Genomic DNA, 17568 nt, shown 5'->3' on the forward strand with positions numbered 1-17568 from the left:
CCCAACCTCATTCCCATTCTCGACCACGTCCCGATCTCCATCCCTGTTCCCCTTTCCGTGCCCCCGATCCCTCCGCCCTTCCCCATTCGCAACCCCACCTCCCTTAAATCATTGATTGTTGCATTATCTGTTATTGGCAATGCAATTAACCCCTTACGGTAAAACAACGCTAACCCCCCCCCCCATTTTCCTCGTCCCTTCCCCGTCCACCATTCTCTCTCTCGCCATCACTTGGTCTCTTTCTCTCTACGTTTGCCAACATCCCTCCTCATCTACCTCCGCCTCTCTCTTGTCCCCCGCACTGTCCAGTTTCGCCTCGTACAACCACTGCAACTGCAACTACGAATGCGATCGTGATTGTAACCACGATTGGTTTCACTGCACATACAACGGATACTCCTTTGCTCTGATGCCCGTGTGCAGAAGTTAGTTCAAACGTAATCCTTTTTAGTTTAGTAGATCTTGCGTGAATCTTGAACGAACGAGGGGAAATAAATTGCCAGCTTGTCGATATTATATTACGAACACTATAACGACGGTCGTTATATTTCTTGGAAAAGTCTAGCAAATCTTACTTGGATTAGCATTTCACGGTAGAAGACTGGCGGTGGCGGCGGTAGCAAAAAAGTATCGCGAATACCAAAGCGACAGCAAGCAATTTGAAATTTAACACGCTTGGACCTGGTTAATTGGTATGTAAATGCTACGGTAAATAAAATGGGCCGTGCAAATACTTTTCGCGTGTGAAGGCCTCGCTGTACAAGAACCACAGCGATGTACGTCGGCTCGTAGTTATTTTTCGTAGTAGAACGGCGTGCTGCGTTCGGTATCATAAAAGCATCGTTACATCTTCCCAGTCACGAAAATGTATCGCGGCATAGCATGAACTGGTGGCTCAATTACGAAACTAAAGGGGTGATACTCTTAAGAGTGGAGATATAATACATGACTAAACGCAACGTGGAAAAATCCGAAGAATTCTTGAAATCTCGTGTACGACGAAAAGGTGTAAAGCAGCGGAATTAGAATGGAATAGAAATCGTAAAGATCGAACGTTTCGATTGGCACAACGCGTTCACCAACCCTCCCTTCTCCTGTCTCTGTCGCAGCAACGCGTTTCCGCCCTTTACCTTCGAGTTATAATTGCGAAATTTCACGCGTCCTGTACCAGTAACCACCTCGTTTCCCATTTCCCTACGCCACGCATATTCTATCTCATGTGTTACATCGCGTTCACGATCAGGTGCAATTACGAGCAAGTTAATAATCGTTGCAATTAACGTGGTCGCATTGCAGGAATACACCCGGTATACCGTAATCCATCGAAATCGATCGAAAAGTTTGCAGCTTCCATTCGACTCGACGCGATGCGACACGATGCGACGCGCTGTTCGATCTTCGGAAAGCGCTACACTCTCTGCGAACGGAGCTTCGGGGAACGATCGCGGTCAGAACGTAGAACGTAAGGGAAACCTGTGCAAAACCGTATTTAGCAGGATAAAATCGTGGATCGTGCTTATCTCTGCAGCTAATACGTAAAACTTCCACTTCCATTTGGTGGTTAATTTTCGTTAATTTTCGATCGACGAAGTTCGATAAATATAAATAAAAAGGGAAATTAATTTCGTTGCACCGAATTTACGATCTAACGTTTCAAGCAAGATTTTTGCGTATTTGCGTATATTTCCCGATCATTGTTCGATGTTCACGCGACTCGACGTGGCTTCGCAGACTGTAAATGCCTAGAGAAATTATTTAGAAAACCATCGGACCTTATCTTTCGCTGCATGGTTCCAAGTAATTGATACAGTCTGGTTTCTTTTTGATAGCAACACGTATACCACCGAGGCGGTGTTTCGCTTTGAAAATAGACGCGAGAAAGACGAGAGAAGCTTGTTGGGAGAATTAGCGGCGTAGGGAGAAAGGCAAAGGATCCGCGAACAACCGGCTTAAGCCGCGTTGAATCATAACGAGGACTTATACCGAAAGCCTGCGACCAAAAGCCAAGGAGCTTCCTCCGTCTCTTCTTCGTCAACTCGTCCTCCTTACCATTTTCTACGCGTCTCACCGTCCGTCTCTGTTCGCGTTCCTTGCTTTTCCATTTCATGCCAACGCTGAAGCAACCCTCGAGCCACGTCCGACTACCTCGGGCATTTCAGAATCGTCCTGGATCGTTTCGGACGGTCCCGGATCGTTCTACGGCGTCTCCTTCGTTAACTTTTTACCTTTTAACCTTTTCCCTTCGCTCTCTGCCGGCCACTCGACGAAAACATTCCCCCGTGTCAACGAGAATTTCTTCTCTTCGCCGTTGAACTTGAATTTTTCGCGAATTAATCAGAAACAGACGGAAATTAACGTTCGCTGGGATAAGCAAAATTTTGCAAGTTGTCCGTAAAACTTAGACGCAAGTTGAAAGCTTCGATACTGGAAAATCGTAGATATACTTCGATGTAAGAATATGGAAATAAGATATACGTTGGATATATCGTTAGAAGAAATATAGAAAGTGGGTAACCAGGTAGCCGGTTGCCCACCTTAAAGTTGAAAGAGGAACAACAAGACGAAGAAGAAAGAAAAGAGCAACAAAGATATCTACGATCGAAATTGGATACAATTGGCCGAGTATACGTTAGGATATATATTCGATGCAAGTATCGGGGCATACCGCCGTATCGGCGAACCTCTACGTTCGTTTTAATGCGCGCCTAGATAATTGGCTGGAAGCTGTTAGCTAGTTCCATTAGGAAACATCTTATTGGCCTTAAGGCGCTTATTACTACTCTTAATTGCGCGAACGCGCGCTTTTACTCTTATTAACTGTCGTCGACGACTATACCCTAATAGGATGGCGTTATTACCCGGATAATGCGTTTTCACGCACGTCTTTTTCATAGTTTCTTATCTTTTTCCCGGGGCATTTCGCTTCGGCTGGAAAAGGAAACGCGGAGAAACGCGGAAGGATAGAAAGATGCGCGAGTTGACGAAAAAACTAAGGTAACACACTGTCGTTACACTGCGCGAAACATGCAACGACTAAAAGAAGAAGAGCCAGGACGAATCGACTAGAACGGACGTAGGAAAGATCCAGACTGGTTTCAGCTTCGACGTGCATTGTATGTACCGAGGGGTATCCATTAGGGACAGAAGTATTCGCGCGCGAGATATATCGACGTCGCCCTGGAGGATTTATCGTGACAGCGGCGCTTGAAGGGATTGTAAATCCCCGTTTGAGGATCGCTGATACCAAGTTTTATGTGGGACATTAGTTGGGTGGGGCGTGGTTGAATGGTGCGGAGTCGAGAATAGCGCTGGAAAGACGAGAGGAGACACGAGGAGAAAGAATAGGAGAGAAAGAAACAGAGATCAAGAGGGGTGGTGGGAACGCAGGCAAGTAAGAAACGCCGCGAGTAAGTGTGTGCGAGGAAGAAAGAGAGAGAGAAGGAGAAAGAGAAAGAGAAAGGGGAACTGCTTGGGCGCAATAAATTAGCCCGAAATGAAAGACAAATCGCCTCGGAGCTGTCCGCCCGTTCGCCCAACGTGATAGAAGTGCGCGGACCTAGCTGATGCCGACTGCTACTGCCTCCTCTTTTCCACCTTCCATCTTTCTACCACCCCCTTCTCTGTACTTCTTTCCTTCCTCGCCACCCCTTTCACCGTCTCTGCCTCTCTCGCTCTCACCGTCTTCTTTCTCCTCTTTGCCTCGGTATTCTCGGTAGACCAATCCTCAGGGTGACTGAGAAAGAGACTGAGAATGTCGGTTCTTCCGACTTTTTCTCTAGTTCGTTCGGTTTCGCGTGTCACCGACCACCTTGACGGACGGCTGTCGATACGCAAGGGACCACCGCTATCCTTCTCGCCCATCCACCTACTAACTTTGTCCACACGTCCTCAGAATTTTCCCCCTCCTCGCTTAACGTTCCACGATAGACGCTCGTCTCTGACCGATCCGATTACCTTCGATCGGTCTAAATCACGACGAAACTTAATAACCGGCGTGTCGAGCGTTACAATTGACAAAGCTGCGATTCCTACGAAAATTACGAAAATTCACGGGATACTACGAGATTCCTGTGATATTAGTTCGCCGAATGCTTCGAATTTCATTTCGCACCGCACGTACTTTTCGTTCGTTTATGGTTTATCGAGTCGCGTGTTATACCGATCCATGTGAAACACGACAGACACGTCACAGATACGAATTTTCGACGTAAACGAGATACTGTAATTTTCCAAAAAGCTCTCCCTCCCCTTTTGTTACATCGGGCAAGGGTTGTCCAGAAAATAATTCATAGAGCAATCGCGGCAACAGCAGCAACACCGGCACCAGTACCACCAGCAACGCTAGCAGGACGAGCACACTGTTGCCGAGTGTCTGCGGCGAAATGAACGTTTTAATTCCCCTCCATAAAAGCCAACGACAAATCAAACGACTTTGACATGATTAACTGGCGGGCATAAATATCGGTATCAATGCACGTGCACGTGCAATGACGCGTCGCGCCATGCCCCTCTTTCTTCCTCTTTTACCCACTATCTACCTATCCATCTATTCATCCATCTTTTCATCTATTCATTCGTCTGTTTGCGCACCCATTTATTTATTTGTTAAACTATTTATTTATACAGCTATCTAATAAGCTTGTTATAATATATCATCTTTCGCCATTACCTTTTCACCGATTTCCTTATTAGTACGATACGTAAATATGTACAGCAGTACGTATTTTCTAAAACACGTACCATCTTAAATCCGATCCTCTTGTTTATTCCTACCTAATTATTTACAAGTTTCCATTTTCTTTAAGTATCGATCCAACGATCGATCGATCGTAATCGATCGATTTTAAAACACCTTTCGAACGAAACGCTTCCTCCGTATAAAATACGAGTATCGTCCGAAACAACTGCCGCTATACTTCCTTCGCGAATCTCATACAGTCAAATGAAACAAAGTTCTGAGTAATCAAAGAACAAATACATTTTCTGTACGTAGAAATTTCATAAAAAGAAGTCGTCTAAAAGCGTCACGATAGCGAAGAATAGAAGCTAGAGTTTCGTAGCGCGATAGCTCACATTACAGATCCGATTAATATTCACTACTTTGCTCCAGAGATATCAGCGTGCATCGTAAATGCCTTCCAATTCGATTGTCCCTTCGCAAACATCGCGTAAAGGTGGAGAATTTCAGGAATCCTTGGAAAGTTGAAAAACTTCCCGCTTGGTATATGTAAGAAACTGGGTTACGGCAACAGGTGGGTACTAAAGTAAATATACGCACATTACGTCTACTCCTTAGGACCGGGAAAGGATCATTACGTATTTGAATTTTCCTACGATTAACTGTCACGTTCTCGTAGCTTTCGCCGTTGCGTGCATCGCTCACGCTTAAACCATCAAACGGATACAATTTTCGCCCGGTCTATACGTTACGAATTCGATGCACCCGAATCTCCGAAAAGATTCACACATCACGCGTCCATGCGTGACTCATACTTTTTCAACACGAATACGAGTCGAGAACCAATCGTATCGACGACTTTCGAGTAAATCTACGTGTAAAAAATCTTCGGATAAATTGTGCTCGCGTATGATATGAACGCGTCGAATGATGTCGTTTTCATATTTATCGAAGATTCGTGGATGTACAAATTTAGTCGAAAAAATAAATCTTTAGAATTACGTTTTCAAACGATGTCGTTAACAAACCACTAGGGAGCACGTACAAGTTCGAAGGTAAACAACAAGACGTCTCCGCACCTGCGTACGCCATTAAACTGTACCATTAACTATTAACGTAGACATTTATCGCGCGTAATATATTCGACGGATTGTAATAGCTCAGAAATGATTCCATCTTCCTTCTTTCTTACTCATTTCCGACCGTATTTTTTAAATATATCCGTACAATTCCTTTTCTATGAGTCTAACTTGAAGTAACAAATAAGCGATTAATTAAAGTTATATTTAAAATTCTATCGAAATATAAGTATAACTATTTCTATATAACAAATGGAAATTGTGTTACAAACATAGATAATTATAGTGTATGTGATTTCAATTATTGAACCAGATGCTGATCAGGTAGAACAAAATTGCAAAATATCTAATGTCAATAAGGGATAATTCCATAGTCGATAATTTGCTCTACGGCTCCCGTTGTTACCGACTCTTAGTATACTGACTTCGTTCTAAAATCACTGATGAATTGGTTTACCCAACGCGACCATTTGAAATTTTATCCATTATTGGCAACCAATATTATCATAGACAAAAGCTTACTGTTATTTCCTATGTTACCAACATAAAATGATAATAACACAGGTGAACACACCAAATACTGATCTTACCGATAGCATAGCGCGCGCGGTCAGAAAAATTAAAATAACGCATTGAAGAGAAAACTGTATTAGAAGATAACGAAGTAAAGAAAAGAAGGAACATATCCTTTTTCATATTTTTCTTCTCTTTACTATCGAACGGTTATTTATGAAAATATTGCTTTTTCAAGATTACAAACTAATTATTATTCATTTACCACAGAGAAAAAGATATATCGTATAATATAAATAGAATATGTAGTTAATATGTAGTGACATACACGATACACGATGAAGCGAACAATGCATACTGATAATGAAACACAAAAAGGAAAATCCTAAGCCATTGACTATTGTAGGCAAATCTCAACATTTCTGAAAAAAATGTTTAATGGCTTCGTAAAGATATTATTGCTAGTAGAGTCAGAATTTCCTGAGTAAAAAAAAAAATAAACGTAGAAATATATAAGTAAATAACCACATAGAAAATAAAGCATAAATATACAAAGTATAAAACATAAAAGTAAAGGTAAAAGGAAATTCTAACTCGGTATAGGGATGTAGTATGCAATAATCGTGTACGATTTTCTTTTTTTTCGGTCGGAATAAAAATTGGTTCGTTCTATCCGCGTACAACGCAGACATATGAGTGATTCGTAAATATCATCTGCCTAACTGAATATACGCCATTTATTTTGTGTTAATAAAACATGGCGCGCTTTTCTTGTCCGTTAAACATAAGTGCGCAATACGACAAAAATGCGATGCGCAGAACGTGTTCAAACCTGTCTGTGATAGCTATCCTTCTCGAATATAACAAAAACTATTAAAAACTACTGAAAAATTAAAGAAAATCAAACGTTACCAAATCTGCATGAAAAGTTTTCGGATTCACCGTCGAACATCGCAGTGTCCTTTTGAATTTCGTGATATGCCTCTAATGCTTCGAAGTTTCCCTCGCAATGAAGCAATGATCTGCACAAATAAAAATCAAAACGTTAAAATAAATGTATACAAAGAATAGATTATTTGAAAATGAAACAATTATCGATTAAATTGCATCTCGAAAAATCATTTACCGGTAAATGGAGTAACCAAAAAGACAATCAAAGAAAAGAAGATAATCAAATAATAGATTATAACGTAATATTGAATAGAAACGTACATTAATTAAACGTCGTAACTTGAGCAGTGAATTTCAAATGGTAGGGAAAAAGGGGTGACGTCAAACCATGTGAGTACGTACTATAGAGGTCGCGAAATGCGGAGAATCGGAATCATTTAGTTGTTGAATTTCGTGGCGGTAGTGTGTAATAAATTGTGACAGGTCAGTAACGTATTGTAACCTATCAGTGACGTTTTTTCGATGACATCGCCTTTGCATTAATCTTACTACCGTTTATATTGTATTATTAACATTATATAGTTATTACATATGTATTTATCTAAAATTTCATGAACATTAAGATAACGAAATTAAATACGTATGTAGTTCTCTAAAATCTTTCTCGTTAATATTTCTTCAATCGTCCGTTTCATTGTTAATATTACCGGTAGCTCGTGTTGTAGTTTCTGTAATAGAATTTAAGCTTGATTATTGTTTCATCTTAATATATTTGCTTTTATTTTATACATTTTTTATTATTTTCAATTTCCGTTTTTACACATTATTGGTTGATTGCAAAGATGACATACGAATAGTAAGAGTTATATGTAAATAAGGAGTGCTTAATAAATGATTTTTTCATAGTTACTGGCTTTATAACTTTCGACGATTGAATTGAATATATTTCTTATGTTGGTCGCAGCAAATTACAATAAGAAATATTTTAATTTTTTGAAAATCGATATTTCAGATAATTCCTACACTCACCGCTCTAAATCGTAGATAGCATAATCTTGTGACACAAAATCCTATAAGGTGCCATATCTATTTCATACTTCGTCTATGATGATTTATCTTATATATTGTTCGTCATCTAATTTTATGATTCTTACAGATGTCTCTATAATCGTATTCGCGAGGACGAGTTTTCCCAAACTAAAATATAACCTCACGCTGAAATAAAACATTGGAAAATCATTAAATATTGTTTCTGTTGTACAAAGCTATTTTTAACAATAAATAAAAATGCTAAATTCTTCTATGAATGACCGTGAAAGTCAATGCCAAAGTTTGGATGACTTCACTAAGAAAATACACCAAGAAATTGTTGAAACCATTTCTACGTTAAATTGGACCATAGAAAGTATAGAAACCGACGTAAGTATATTAGAGGTAATATCTCATCAACAATTAAACAAACAAAACTCTTTATTATGTATTCTTTTAGAATGATAATATGCTGGTTTGTCCGTACGATTCATCTCATCAAGTTAGTAAAAAGATGTTATATCAACACCTGGAATGCTGTCAGTTGAAACATGAAGGTTACGATGAATTTGATATTCCACTGCCTGAATCATGTTTACCATTAAACTCATATTCCTCAATAAAATTAGGTATGTATTAAGCTTCATTGAAAATTCAATTTCAATTTTGATAATAGGATTTATGGTAAACCTTGATTTAATTGTAGATTCACAAATGCAAAACAGCATTTTACAAAAAGCAAAGGAGAAGGATTCAACTTTGAAAATTGGTTAGTATAATGCACATAAAATTTCAATGCTGAAATTTCTACAAGTTTTAAATCGGTCCATTTTTTGCAGCAAGTTATGAATGTTCTACTTGGCACAAGCTCTATATATCCTTTTTCATGTTCTTTGTCATATATTTAAATAATATTAAATATCTACCTCATATTTCCTTATTTAGTTTATTTTCTAAGTATGTAGCTTTTTTCAAAACATGAATTCTTAACACTGATAATAGGTTTGGGTGAACGATTAATTCCAAGAACGTCCAACAGAATCTTCACAGATTTTACTTGTGATGAAAGGAAAATTTTATATGATTATGTTATATCAAATACAGTGAAGCCTGACATTGGACATGATATTACAGATATTCAGAAATTGTAAGTTGGTACAAATAAAGTTTACTTTTTAGGCCTTACATATGCAATATCTTGTAATATCCTTTAACATTGTTTCAGGAAAAGCCAAGATAAAGAAGATAAGAAATTATCCTTTTTGGAGTTGCTTATACAAGAACGTAATTTAAAAAGACGACGGGCTAAGCACAGAGGTGTGCATACAAATAAAAAGTCTCACATAGAAGTTCTCAGGGAAGTTATACAACAGCAAATGGAGTTATATATAGATTATATAACAGAAGCACATGCAACTAATCGCGATACGAATACTACTACCGAAATTCAAAGTTCCAGTAATAGTCTTAGCGATACGATTGATGAATTTCCATTAAAATGCAACGACGTCTTTATAGAAAATACGCAGAATCATCGCGGACATTCCAGTTCTCAGTATAATAAGAAATATGAATACTTTGAGAAACAATATACTACTTGTCCAAAAGATTCAAAACAAAGAGAAAGTTCACGAATTACAACTGAATCAAGGAAAGCGCAAAAGCTTCATAAACATAAGAGATCTCATTCGAGGGAACGTGATCATGATAGAAAAAGCAAACATGGTTCTACACGAACGCATCATAAGAAATCTCATAAGAGTGATAAGTCATTTGATAGCAACACCTCCAAACGAAGTAACGATCGCCGAGAAAAATTAATATTATAACTGTTAAATTTGTATCGTTATTGATATTAAAGGATTTTCTGTATAAATAATGATACAAACCCTAACTCTAAGGGTTACATCTTTTCCTATTCCATGAAATTAGAAAAAGAATATATATAGTAAAACCTATCGTTTTAATTATTACTTCATTAACAAAAGATTATTAATCTGTTAACCTAACTAGTTATTATTTAGTGACAGAATGTTTCTTACACTAATAAATTGCTTTATTTGTGCTTAGAAAATGTCTGAATTTTCAATTGTTGGTTATGTTCAGCCATGGTGTATTTTGTTCCATAGTATATGGCGTGTAATATATTATGTGTTACACTTGACTGTAGGTATAGATATAGTTCATTACACGTTGCCAAACGAGTGCCTTGTTATATCCAAGTACGTATAATAGGTATCATATTATGTTTTATACTTTTTATTTATAAAACTATTAATCTGTCTTTTCGTATTTATATTATTCATGTTTCGTATGTACATACATATATATATATGTATATATATATACAGACGCGCACGCTCGCACGTGTATCCAATAAGATTATGGAAAAATATGAAGTTTTAAAACAAGTGGGCGAGGGATCTTTTGGACAAGTATACAAAGCAAAGAAACGATCTGACGGTGAAATCGTAGCTTTCAAAGTAATCCGAAAGGTAAAGCGATAAATATTCGACCAAGTTCATGGTAATGGTTACCTGCTTGGATTCATAATTTTATATGTATTTCTGTTTCGTACAAATAAAATTATATAGCGTGGTAGATCATTCAAAGAACTAAAGAGTTTGCGTCAAGAATGTGAAATTCAACGTCATCTTCATCATCCAAATATAATACAAATGCTTGATTCATTTGAAACAGAAAATGAGGTATTGATATAATTTTTGAGAAGCATTTGCAATTATGCATTTCCTGTAGAATACAGCTAATCTTTTCTTTAGATAGTAGTTGTCACTGAGTATGCAGACAAGGAATTGTATGAGATATTAGGTAAAGCAGGTCGTTTGTCGGAACAAAGGGCACAAGTAATAGCTTGTGATCTTGTGTCTGCACTCTACTACTTGCATTCCAACAGAGTATTACACAGGTTCGATATTTTACCTGTTAAAATGTTTTCTGATAATAATAAGTTGTTTCTGCTCTAGGGATCTTAAACCACAAAATGTACTTCTTGAAAGCAATGGAGTTGCAAAGTTGTGTGATTTTGGATTTGCTCGCAGTATGAGTACAGGGACGCATGTATTAACTTCTATAAAGGGAACGCCACTGTATATGGCTCCAGAACTTATAGAAGAACGCCCTTATGACCATAATGCAGACTTGTGGTGTGTTAATTTTATAGATAACTAGATATGAGAATGTTTAGCAAAGCACAGTATATATAATACGCATAGCACTTTGTTTCCAGGTCCTTGGGTTGTATTGTGTATGAACTAGTTGTAGGGTCTCCACCTTTTCAAACAACTTCTATTCTACATTTAGTCAGATTGATAAGATTTGAAGCGATAAAGTGGCCTGATTACATTTCTCAAAATTGCAAACAATTTTTACAGGTTGTAGCATATTGATAAGCTTTAGAAGGTTTTTATTTTTTTCTTGTCCATCAATAATAATTTTATTAGTAGGGTCTGCTACAAAAGGATCCTTCGCAAAGGTTAACTTGGCCAGCTCTTTTAGATCATCCTTTTGTCAAAAATAGAATAGTAATAGTAGGTGAAATTGGGCCTACACCATTCACTACACCTTTATCTGCAAGTCAGGCTAGAGAGAAACAAATGCAACTACAGAACTTGGCAGTGCAACCTACCAATCATCAATCAAAGTATATATATATAACACATACGTTACAGTTAAAATCTAACTTTTATCAAAACTGAGTCTTCTCAGTGAATATTGGACTAACAGATCTTCTTTGTAAATACTGGTTTTAATTAGTTAATTCGAGAATTAATTGTATTTCGTTAATTAGAACTAGTTGTAATTTCTAGAATTAACTAGTTAATACTGTCATTGAGACAAGAAACCTTTGATAAAACTTAGTTTTGATTGATGAAATCGAGTAGAGACAGATCTCTTAAGTAAATAAGAATTTTATATGAATATAATGCAGATTTTTGGAGAAAGCTATTAAAAAGTTACAAGAGCACGAAAGAACAATCGAAGAACGTCGCCAGAAAACATTTACATCAAATACGCGCTATCCGATACCACACGGATACTGTCAACATCAAATGAACCAATGTTATACTTTACGACATAGCGAACCAAGCGGAACGGATTCTAGTACTAGTGTCGATGTATTATTAGGAAATCTTAGTTTAAGGGCATCGTTGAAAAGCGACTTACTCTCAGCGGATCATGCATTGTGTCGAAGTGATTGTCCAAACACTACGAATTCAACAAATAAGCAAACTGTTTTAACGTTTGATCAGATATCAAACGTTAAATTACCGATTCGTTTAAATGAACGAAACTCGAAACATCATTCGGAAGAAGAAAAATCGGAAAATAACATTGAACTAAAAAATACCGGTGGTAATAAATTGAATCTTGTGCAGCAGATCGCTCCTCGAGAAATCGAAACGATTCAATCAGAAAGAGACCATGAAAACGACGAATACGCATATGATCAACAGCTACATTGCCGAAGATACGATTCAGCTAATGCTGGACTATCATGTAACAGCAGAATACCTGACTGGAATCCGAAGGCTGTCGATAGGCCGATCGAAAACGAAGAATGGATAGCGTTTTTACAACGATCCATGGAGGAAATTATGGAGGGCGAAGTAGGATCGTTGCTTCAACAAAACTGCGTGTCGGTATTTGTATCACCATTAAGAAATCCAGCAGCCAGTTGTCGCGTTGTCGAATACGTTGCTTGTCTTTTGTCTTTACCATTCGTTGTATCGGTAACGAAAGATTCTCTCGAGAAGATCACGCAAGTATACTTGGATGTTAGAGTCGTACCGAATCTCGTTTACTCTTTGAAACTTTTAATGTCCGAACGTTCCGAGTTCGAACTGGACAAAAAGTCTGAACCGACAAATGCAAACACCAGATCAGCATCTACGCTATCCGCGGACGAGTTACAAACTCTAGAATACATGATGCTTGTACTTTGCAGATTAGTTTACAATCGACAGCAATTTCTCACTCAATTCTGCGACGCCGTTTACATCGTAAACGGAGTGACGTTGTTACAACAATTGTTGAGTTTGGAAAAAAGAAAAGCACGCGTGGTCGTAGACCTCGTTGCGATTTTAAGCAACATATTACGTTCTCAACCAGAAAATGCTCATCTTGTGGAAAAAGTTGTATTGCATTCGCATTTATCGGGTAAGTTTGTCGACTCGAAATTCTCATGTTTTTATTTCTAATCGGCGGAAGACTTTGATTTAGTTTTCCTCCCATTTTAATTATTTCACTTTCTTTTTATTTCTTTTATATCGTTTTTTATTTTTTCGCCATTTCTCTTTTATCGTTTGTAAGTCGATCGTCGTTTCGTCATAATATCAACGAAATATTTTTTCGTTAAAAAGGAAATTCCATAGAGCAGCTCGGTAAACTGCTCACGCATCGACAAACGATACTCCGAATGAGAACATGTCAGCTGATTAGACTCTTAGCCAGATTTTCTTGTAGAGCTTTGCAACAAATCTGGTGTAAGTCTCTGAAGAATCTAGTAGAAAATTTAGTCCTTGACAACGATCAGTGTGTGAGGCTTGTAAGTAATAAAATTACAATTTAAATGAAACAAATAAGAACTCGGGTCGTCGTCGTCTAAAATATAGGCTCGAGAGTACATACGAAATATACTTTCAGGCCGCCGAAGACGCAGTCAAGGAATTAAAGGAATTGATGTACTACAATCAACAAAATCCTGTTACTTGATGCATTTCCTTCTTTGAATATTTTAACATTTATTTTTGTTTGTACTTGACAGCAACAAATTTGCATATTATCTTTTTTTATCAAATTAAACACGATCCCAACGTTACTATTCATTTTATTATTCAACACAGCGTCAAACTAAATGCTACTATAGCAATTTATTAATTTTGATATTACGATCTAGTGAGTAGCCACTCGATAGATATATCATCCGATGAATCATCGCTGTCCGTCGTTTCATTCATTTGCCGTTTGTTACATTCCTCTTTGTACATTTCTAGTAACTTCAGTGTATCCTTTCCGCTGAGTCCTTTTCGTTGACCAAGTTCTGTTTCCTCCTTCTGCAGAATACAAACGTTGAGCAAAAAGGAAGGATTTCAAATTTTTCCTAAATTTCCCTATCAACTCTCGGGGCAACGTAATAATAATAATCTTTCGCAGTTATGAATATGGAACCTATATCTTCCGTTCTTTTCCAATAAATACAAGTATTGTCGCGAACTTTTCAATTCGCGAAATTACGCCGATTACTTACTTTCGGTGTAATGGTCGGTTCACCATTTCTTGAAAACGCGTGAGAACTATAATGCATTACACTCGTATAATCGTAACCAATTCCATAATCTGTGACGGTGCCATTGTCGTATTTATTAAAATTATGCTCCTTGCCTGTATAAATCGTAATAACGCGAATAAATTTTGTTTGTCCAACGTGAATTTCGATCCGATCCGCCAATCATCGAAATAATCGACGCGTTACCTGGTTTTATATTTTCCCAATTTATCGTCACCCACTCGTCACGATCCGCGGCACTCTGTTGATGGTAAAAGCCTAATGCGTGCATCAACTCGTGCACGACCACACCATGATGCACGCATCCCGGATTCTGCAAATTCACTACTTGTCCGCGATCGTGCCTACCAACCAAGGACCAACATCCCGACATTTTGCCCTTTATAGTGATATAGTCGGTATCTGCCTTTTTATAAGGACGAAAACGTATGCAGGTGTTCTTATGGTATTCCTCTATAGCACCTTCGATTACCTCGATATCTTCTTCATCTATAAAAGTACACATAAATGCGGTGGCATCGTTTATCCCAGCTTTGTTATCGGTATTATCTACTTAACGGGGTACAACGTCTTGACAATTTAAAAAATCGAATCTTCTGTTCTAATTTTCTTAAAATTTGACTTCAAATCTCAAAGGCTTCTAATTTTCTTCAAATTTCAAGGTAGCATACTCCCTTAACAAAATAATTTACCGAAATCCTCTTCCTTTATGTAATAGGGTACAACTCCGCCTGGCCAACGAAACACGTTGTTCACCAGACCATTTTTCCCCCCATCTTCCTCCGAATTAAGCATTATATCTCCTTCGTACAAACCGCTTAATTCCCAAACGTTCTGTTTGTCCTCATTCGTCCATGATTTTATGCGATCAGCTGTCAGCAGTGAATAGAAACAAATAACAAATCGTGATTTAATTAAAATGAATTTTCCTACTTCTGCCGATCAATTGGGCAGCTTTCTGAGAGAAGGTTCATAAGACAAAATAGCGCATTGAGTAAATTGCCTCGAACTTTTCGTTTAAATCTTCATTACGTTTGAATTCATAGTTATAACGGCGCTTAAAGTGCCGGCTACTTTCGACCAATGGTGTTTACCACAGACCTTATAGATCCTTTTTTCAAAAAGCTTCTCAATTACGATCGTATACCGATGGTTTGATGTTCGTGTCTTTCGTTGAACGTTCCTTCGAATTTCGGCGTTGGTGGAACAATCTTTCGCTTTGAACCGTAATCAGTAGCTTTCGAATCGACACCAATTGCCACCGTTACGAGGAACAATATAATTGCCGTTTCACTATTTTTGAACCGAAGCATCCTTAGGCCATAAATAGTATGCTCGATCGTAATTTTTCCGTCGCTGCGATCCAACAAAATATCAACTAGAATACATATCGTACGGTACAACCGTACTTTTATACGCGAACAGGAACATACGTACTTAAATAAATAGACACGTATGCTGCCCACCCTTCGTGTCTTCCATTATCAAACGTTACTTGGTAAAACCTGCTCGTAACCGATATGCACCGTCATTTCCGTCGATTAACCCATTAAGGGCTAACATTGCGTTAATCCAACGCTTCATCCGCAACTTTCTTTTTTCTAGTTTATATTACTGGTAGCGATGAAAATTCATGTCAAAATCAAATGTGTTTCCGGTCTATTCAAAATAATGCTTGCCATTTTCTTCGAAAATAACATATCAATGCATATTCATGATAGACGATATCGAGATCGCAAAGAGAATACCAATTTGTTCTCTTATCTTGTTACTTATACATGTAATTAAAAATTATCTCTATAACCATTTGAAGAGCATACGGGAAAACATGGTATCATATACATATGTAGGTCAAAATGATTCGGTAGTTAGTCGTGTAATTCGGTATATGGACATGTCATCTCGGAATCATTTCGGGCCTTTCTCCCCTGCTCTCGTGCTCTCTTGGTGTATTCTTGTCAGCTTTCGATCTCTGCCTCGATCGCCGTAGCTACTATAATCATCGTTATATTCGAAGATAAAAATCAAAGGAATTTCATATTGCTCTGCACGTTCTATCGGCCACGGAAGACTTTCGAACAAAGACATCGTACGATCGGCCATCAGAGAGCACGATATTCGGATTCCTAGTTGAAAAACTATTTTCATATTTAATTGGCTCGCAACAGTTCTCGATCATGTTCGAATAGCGGAAAGTGCGTGGAGAGAACGACAATGTCTCGTGTCGCGTGTCGAAGACAATCACTGGTAAACTTGTAATCACGCTTGAAAATCTTTTCAAAGAGCGATCGAAGCAAGGTCAATGACCAGCCTGTTCCAGATTCGAGTAGGAGCTCCACATAGCCTAAATTCTAACCGGATTTCTTGGAACCGCAAGCAAGCAGAATGGTTCTTTCGCGTCTGTTACGATCGGTACACCTTTTTCAAGTAGATACGACGGCTAACGATCGAGTTGCCCGAACATTCGCATTCGTTTCTTTTTCTATTTCTCTCTCGTTTACTTCGAATCATTTCTCTGTTTCTGTCCTCGCCTAAAATCGTGATTACTTTTATTTGCACGTCAAACGCGTTGTGCAAATCATCTTGCGATTCTCTGTGCAACGTGCTATAACTTGAAACGAATCTAAAAATGTATATAGAAACTATAATGTATTTATTGTAAACATTATCTATGTTTATGGGACATATCCATATTTATAGCGATAATAACTCACATTAATCTTTCATATTTTGGGATATGAAGTCTTTAAAATAAGTTACATAGAGTGTATGCTTCTAAAAACTAGAGAATATTTGTTTCAATGTGTTGAGAAACAATCAATTTGCCAACGGTATAAACAAATATGTACAACAAAAATATATCTCGCACATATGAAATATTAGTTGTGAATATAATAAATATGTTTATGATAATGCGTAAACAGAATTAGTTTAAATACGTAATGTTGAAAAAAATACGAGTAAACATCGAGCGTGTTGCAAAAGGATCGTATCTTTCTCGCGTGTATCCTCGAGAGGTTCTTCGTGAACCACTGACCCACTGGGGCCGACTGGGGACCCACGGAGAAATA

At 37.8% G+C, this 17568-nt stretch overlaps 3 protein-coding genes and 1 long non-coding RNA gene across 8 annotated transcripts in view; 2 read left to right on the plus strand and 2 right to left on the minus strand.

Annotated features, from left to right (window-relative positions):
* Nucleotides 1-7506, minus strand: part of LOC105666420 — a 58750-nt gene extending 51244 nt beyond the window's left edge. Inside the window, exons 1-2 of one of the 2 annotated variants that reach the window (XR_007226179.1) lie at nt 7397-7506; nt 7183-7292 (exon numbers count right to left, since the gene is read on the minus strand). This is a non-coding gene — a long non-coding RNA (uncharacterized LOC105666420). Of the gene's footprint in view, nt 1-7182 lie in introns of both variants that reach the window. The other variant, XR_007226178.1, reaches the window with a different exon arrangement.
* Nucleotides 7507-7557: 51 nt separating this feature from the next.
* Nucleotides 7558-10084, plus strand: LOC100643134 (U11/U12 small nuclear ribonucleoprotein 48 kDa protein). 3 transcript variants are annotated; one of them, XM_048411458.1, is made up of 7 exons: nt 7626-7644; nt 8174-8238; nt 8318-8580; nt 8651-8819; nt 8897-8959; nt 9193-9337; nt 9416-10084. In XM_048411458.1, the coding sequence occupies exons 3-7, from the start codon at nt 8449-8451 to the stop codon at nt 10017-10019; spliced, it is 1113 nt and encodes a 370-aa protein (XP_048267415.1). In that variant the 5' UTR covers nt 7626-7644; nt 8174-8238; nt 8318-8448; the 3' UTR covers nt 10020-10084. The 3 variants fall into 3 exon arrangements, with proteins under 3 accessions (XP_003400176.2, XP_048267415.1, XP_048267416.1); XM_048411459.1 differs by lacking the exon at nt 7626-7644 and adding an exon at nt 7786-7801; XM_003400128.4 differs by lacking the exon at nt 8174-8238 and having other exon boundaries at nt 7558-7644.
* Nucleotides 10085-10204: 120 nt separating this feature from the next.
* Nucleotides 10205-14029, plus strand: LOC100643012 (serine/threonine-protein kinase fused). Of its 2 annotated transcripts, XM_003400127.4 has the most exons (10): nt 10205-10412; nt 10542-10685; nt 10785-10898; nt 10971-11116; nt 11175-11354; nt 11438-11582; nt 11655-11851; nt 12140-13368; nt 13572-13756; nt 13855-14029. In XM_003400127.4, exons 1-10 carry the CDS (start codon nt 10323-10325, stop codon nt 13921-13923), a joined length of 2499 nt encoding a protein of 832 aa, XP_003400175.3. In that variant the 5' UTR covers nt 10205-10322; the 3' UTR covers nt 13924-14029. The 2 variants fall into 2 exon arrangements, with proteins under 2 accessions (XP_003400175.3, XP_048267409.1); XM_048411452.1 differs by having other exon boundaries at nt 10205-10685.
* Nucleotides 14030-14096: 67 nt separating this feature from the next.
* Nucleotides 14097-15864, minus strand: LOC100650300 (hatching enzyme 1.2). Its single transcript, XM_003400270.4, has 5 exons — nt 15645-15864; nt 15190-15369; nt 14684-14986; nt 14459-14592; nt 14097-14264 (listed from the first exon to the last, which is right to left on the minus strand). The coding sequence occupies exons 1-5, from the start codon at nt 15808-15810 to the stop codon at nt 14097-14099; spliced, it is 951 nt and encodes a 316-aa protein (XP_003400318.1). The 5' UTR covers nt 15811-15864.
* Nucleotides 15865-17568: the final 1704 nt, after the last annotated feature.

The sequence above is a fragment of the Bombus terrestris genome, chromosome 13 (assembly GCF_910591885.1).
Source record: "Bombus terrestris chromosome 13, iyBomTerr1.2, whole genome shotgun sequence".
Lineage (NCBI taxonomy): Eukaryota > Metazoa > Arthropoda > Insecta > Hymenoptera > Apidae > Bombus > Bombus terrestris.

Coding starts and splice junctions, on each gene's coding strand:
- LOC100643134 (XM_003400128.4), top strand. CDS start 8,449: ATGCTAAATTCTTCTATGAATGACCGTGAAAGTCAATGCCAAAGTTTG. Junction 8,820..8,896: donor ATATTCCTCAATAAAATTAG/GTATGTATTAAG, acceptor ATTTAATTGTAG/ATTCACAAATGCAAAACAGC. Junction 9,338..9,415: donor ATTACAGATATTCAGAAATT/GTAAGTTGGTAC, acceptor ACATTGTTTCAG/GAAAAGCCAAGATAAAGAAG.
- LOC100643012 (XM_048411452.1), top strand. CDS start 10,323: ATGGCGTGTAATATATTATGTGTTACACTTGACTGTAGGTATAGATAT. Junction 10,686..10,784: donor CTTTCAAAGTAATCCGAAAG/GTAAAGCGATAA, acceptor AAAATTATATAG/CGTGGTAGATCATTCAAAGA. Junction 13,369..13,571: donor ATTGCATTCGCATTTATCGG/GTAAGTTTGTCG, acceptor TTCGTTAAAAAG/GAAATTCCATAGAGCAGCTC.
- LOC100650300 (XM_003400270.4), bottom strand. CDS start 15,810: ATGCTTCGGTTCAAAAATAGTGAAACGGCAATTATATTGTTCCTCGTA. Junction 14,987..15,189: donor CATAAAGGAAGAGGATTTCG/GTAAATTATTTT, acceptor GTACTTTTATAG/ATGAAGAAGATATCGAGGTA. Junction 14,265..14,458: donor AACCGACCATTACACCGAAA/GTAAGTAATCGG, acceptor TGTATTCTGCAG/AAGGAGGAAACAGAACTTGG.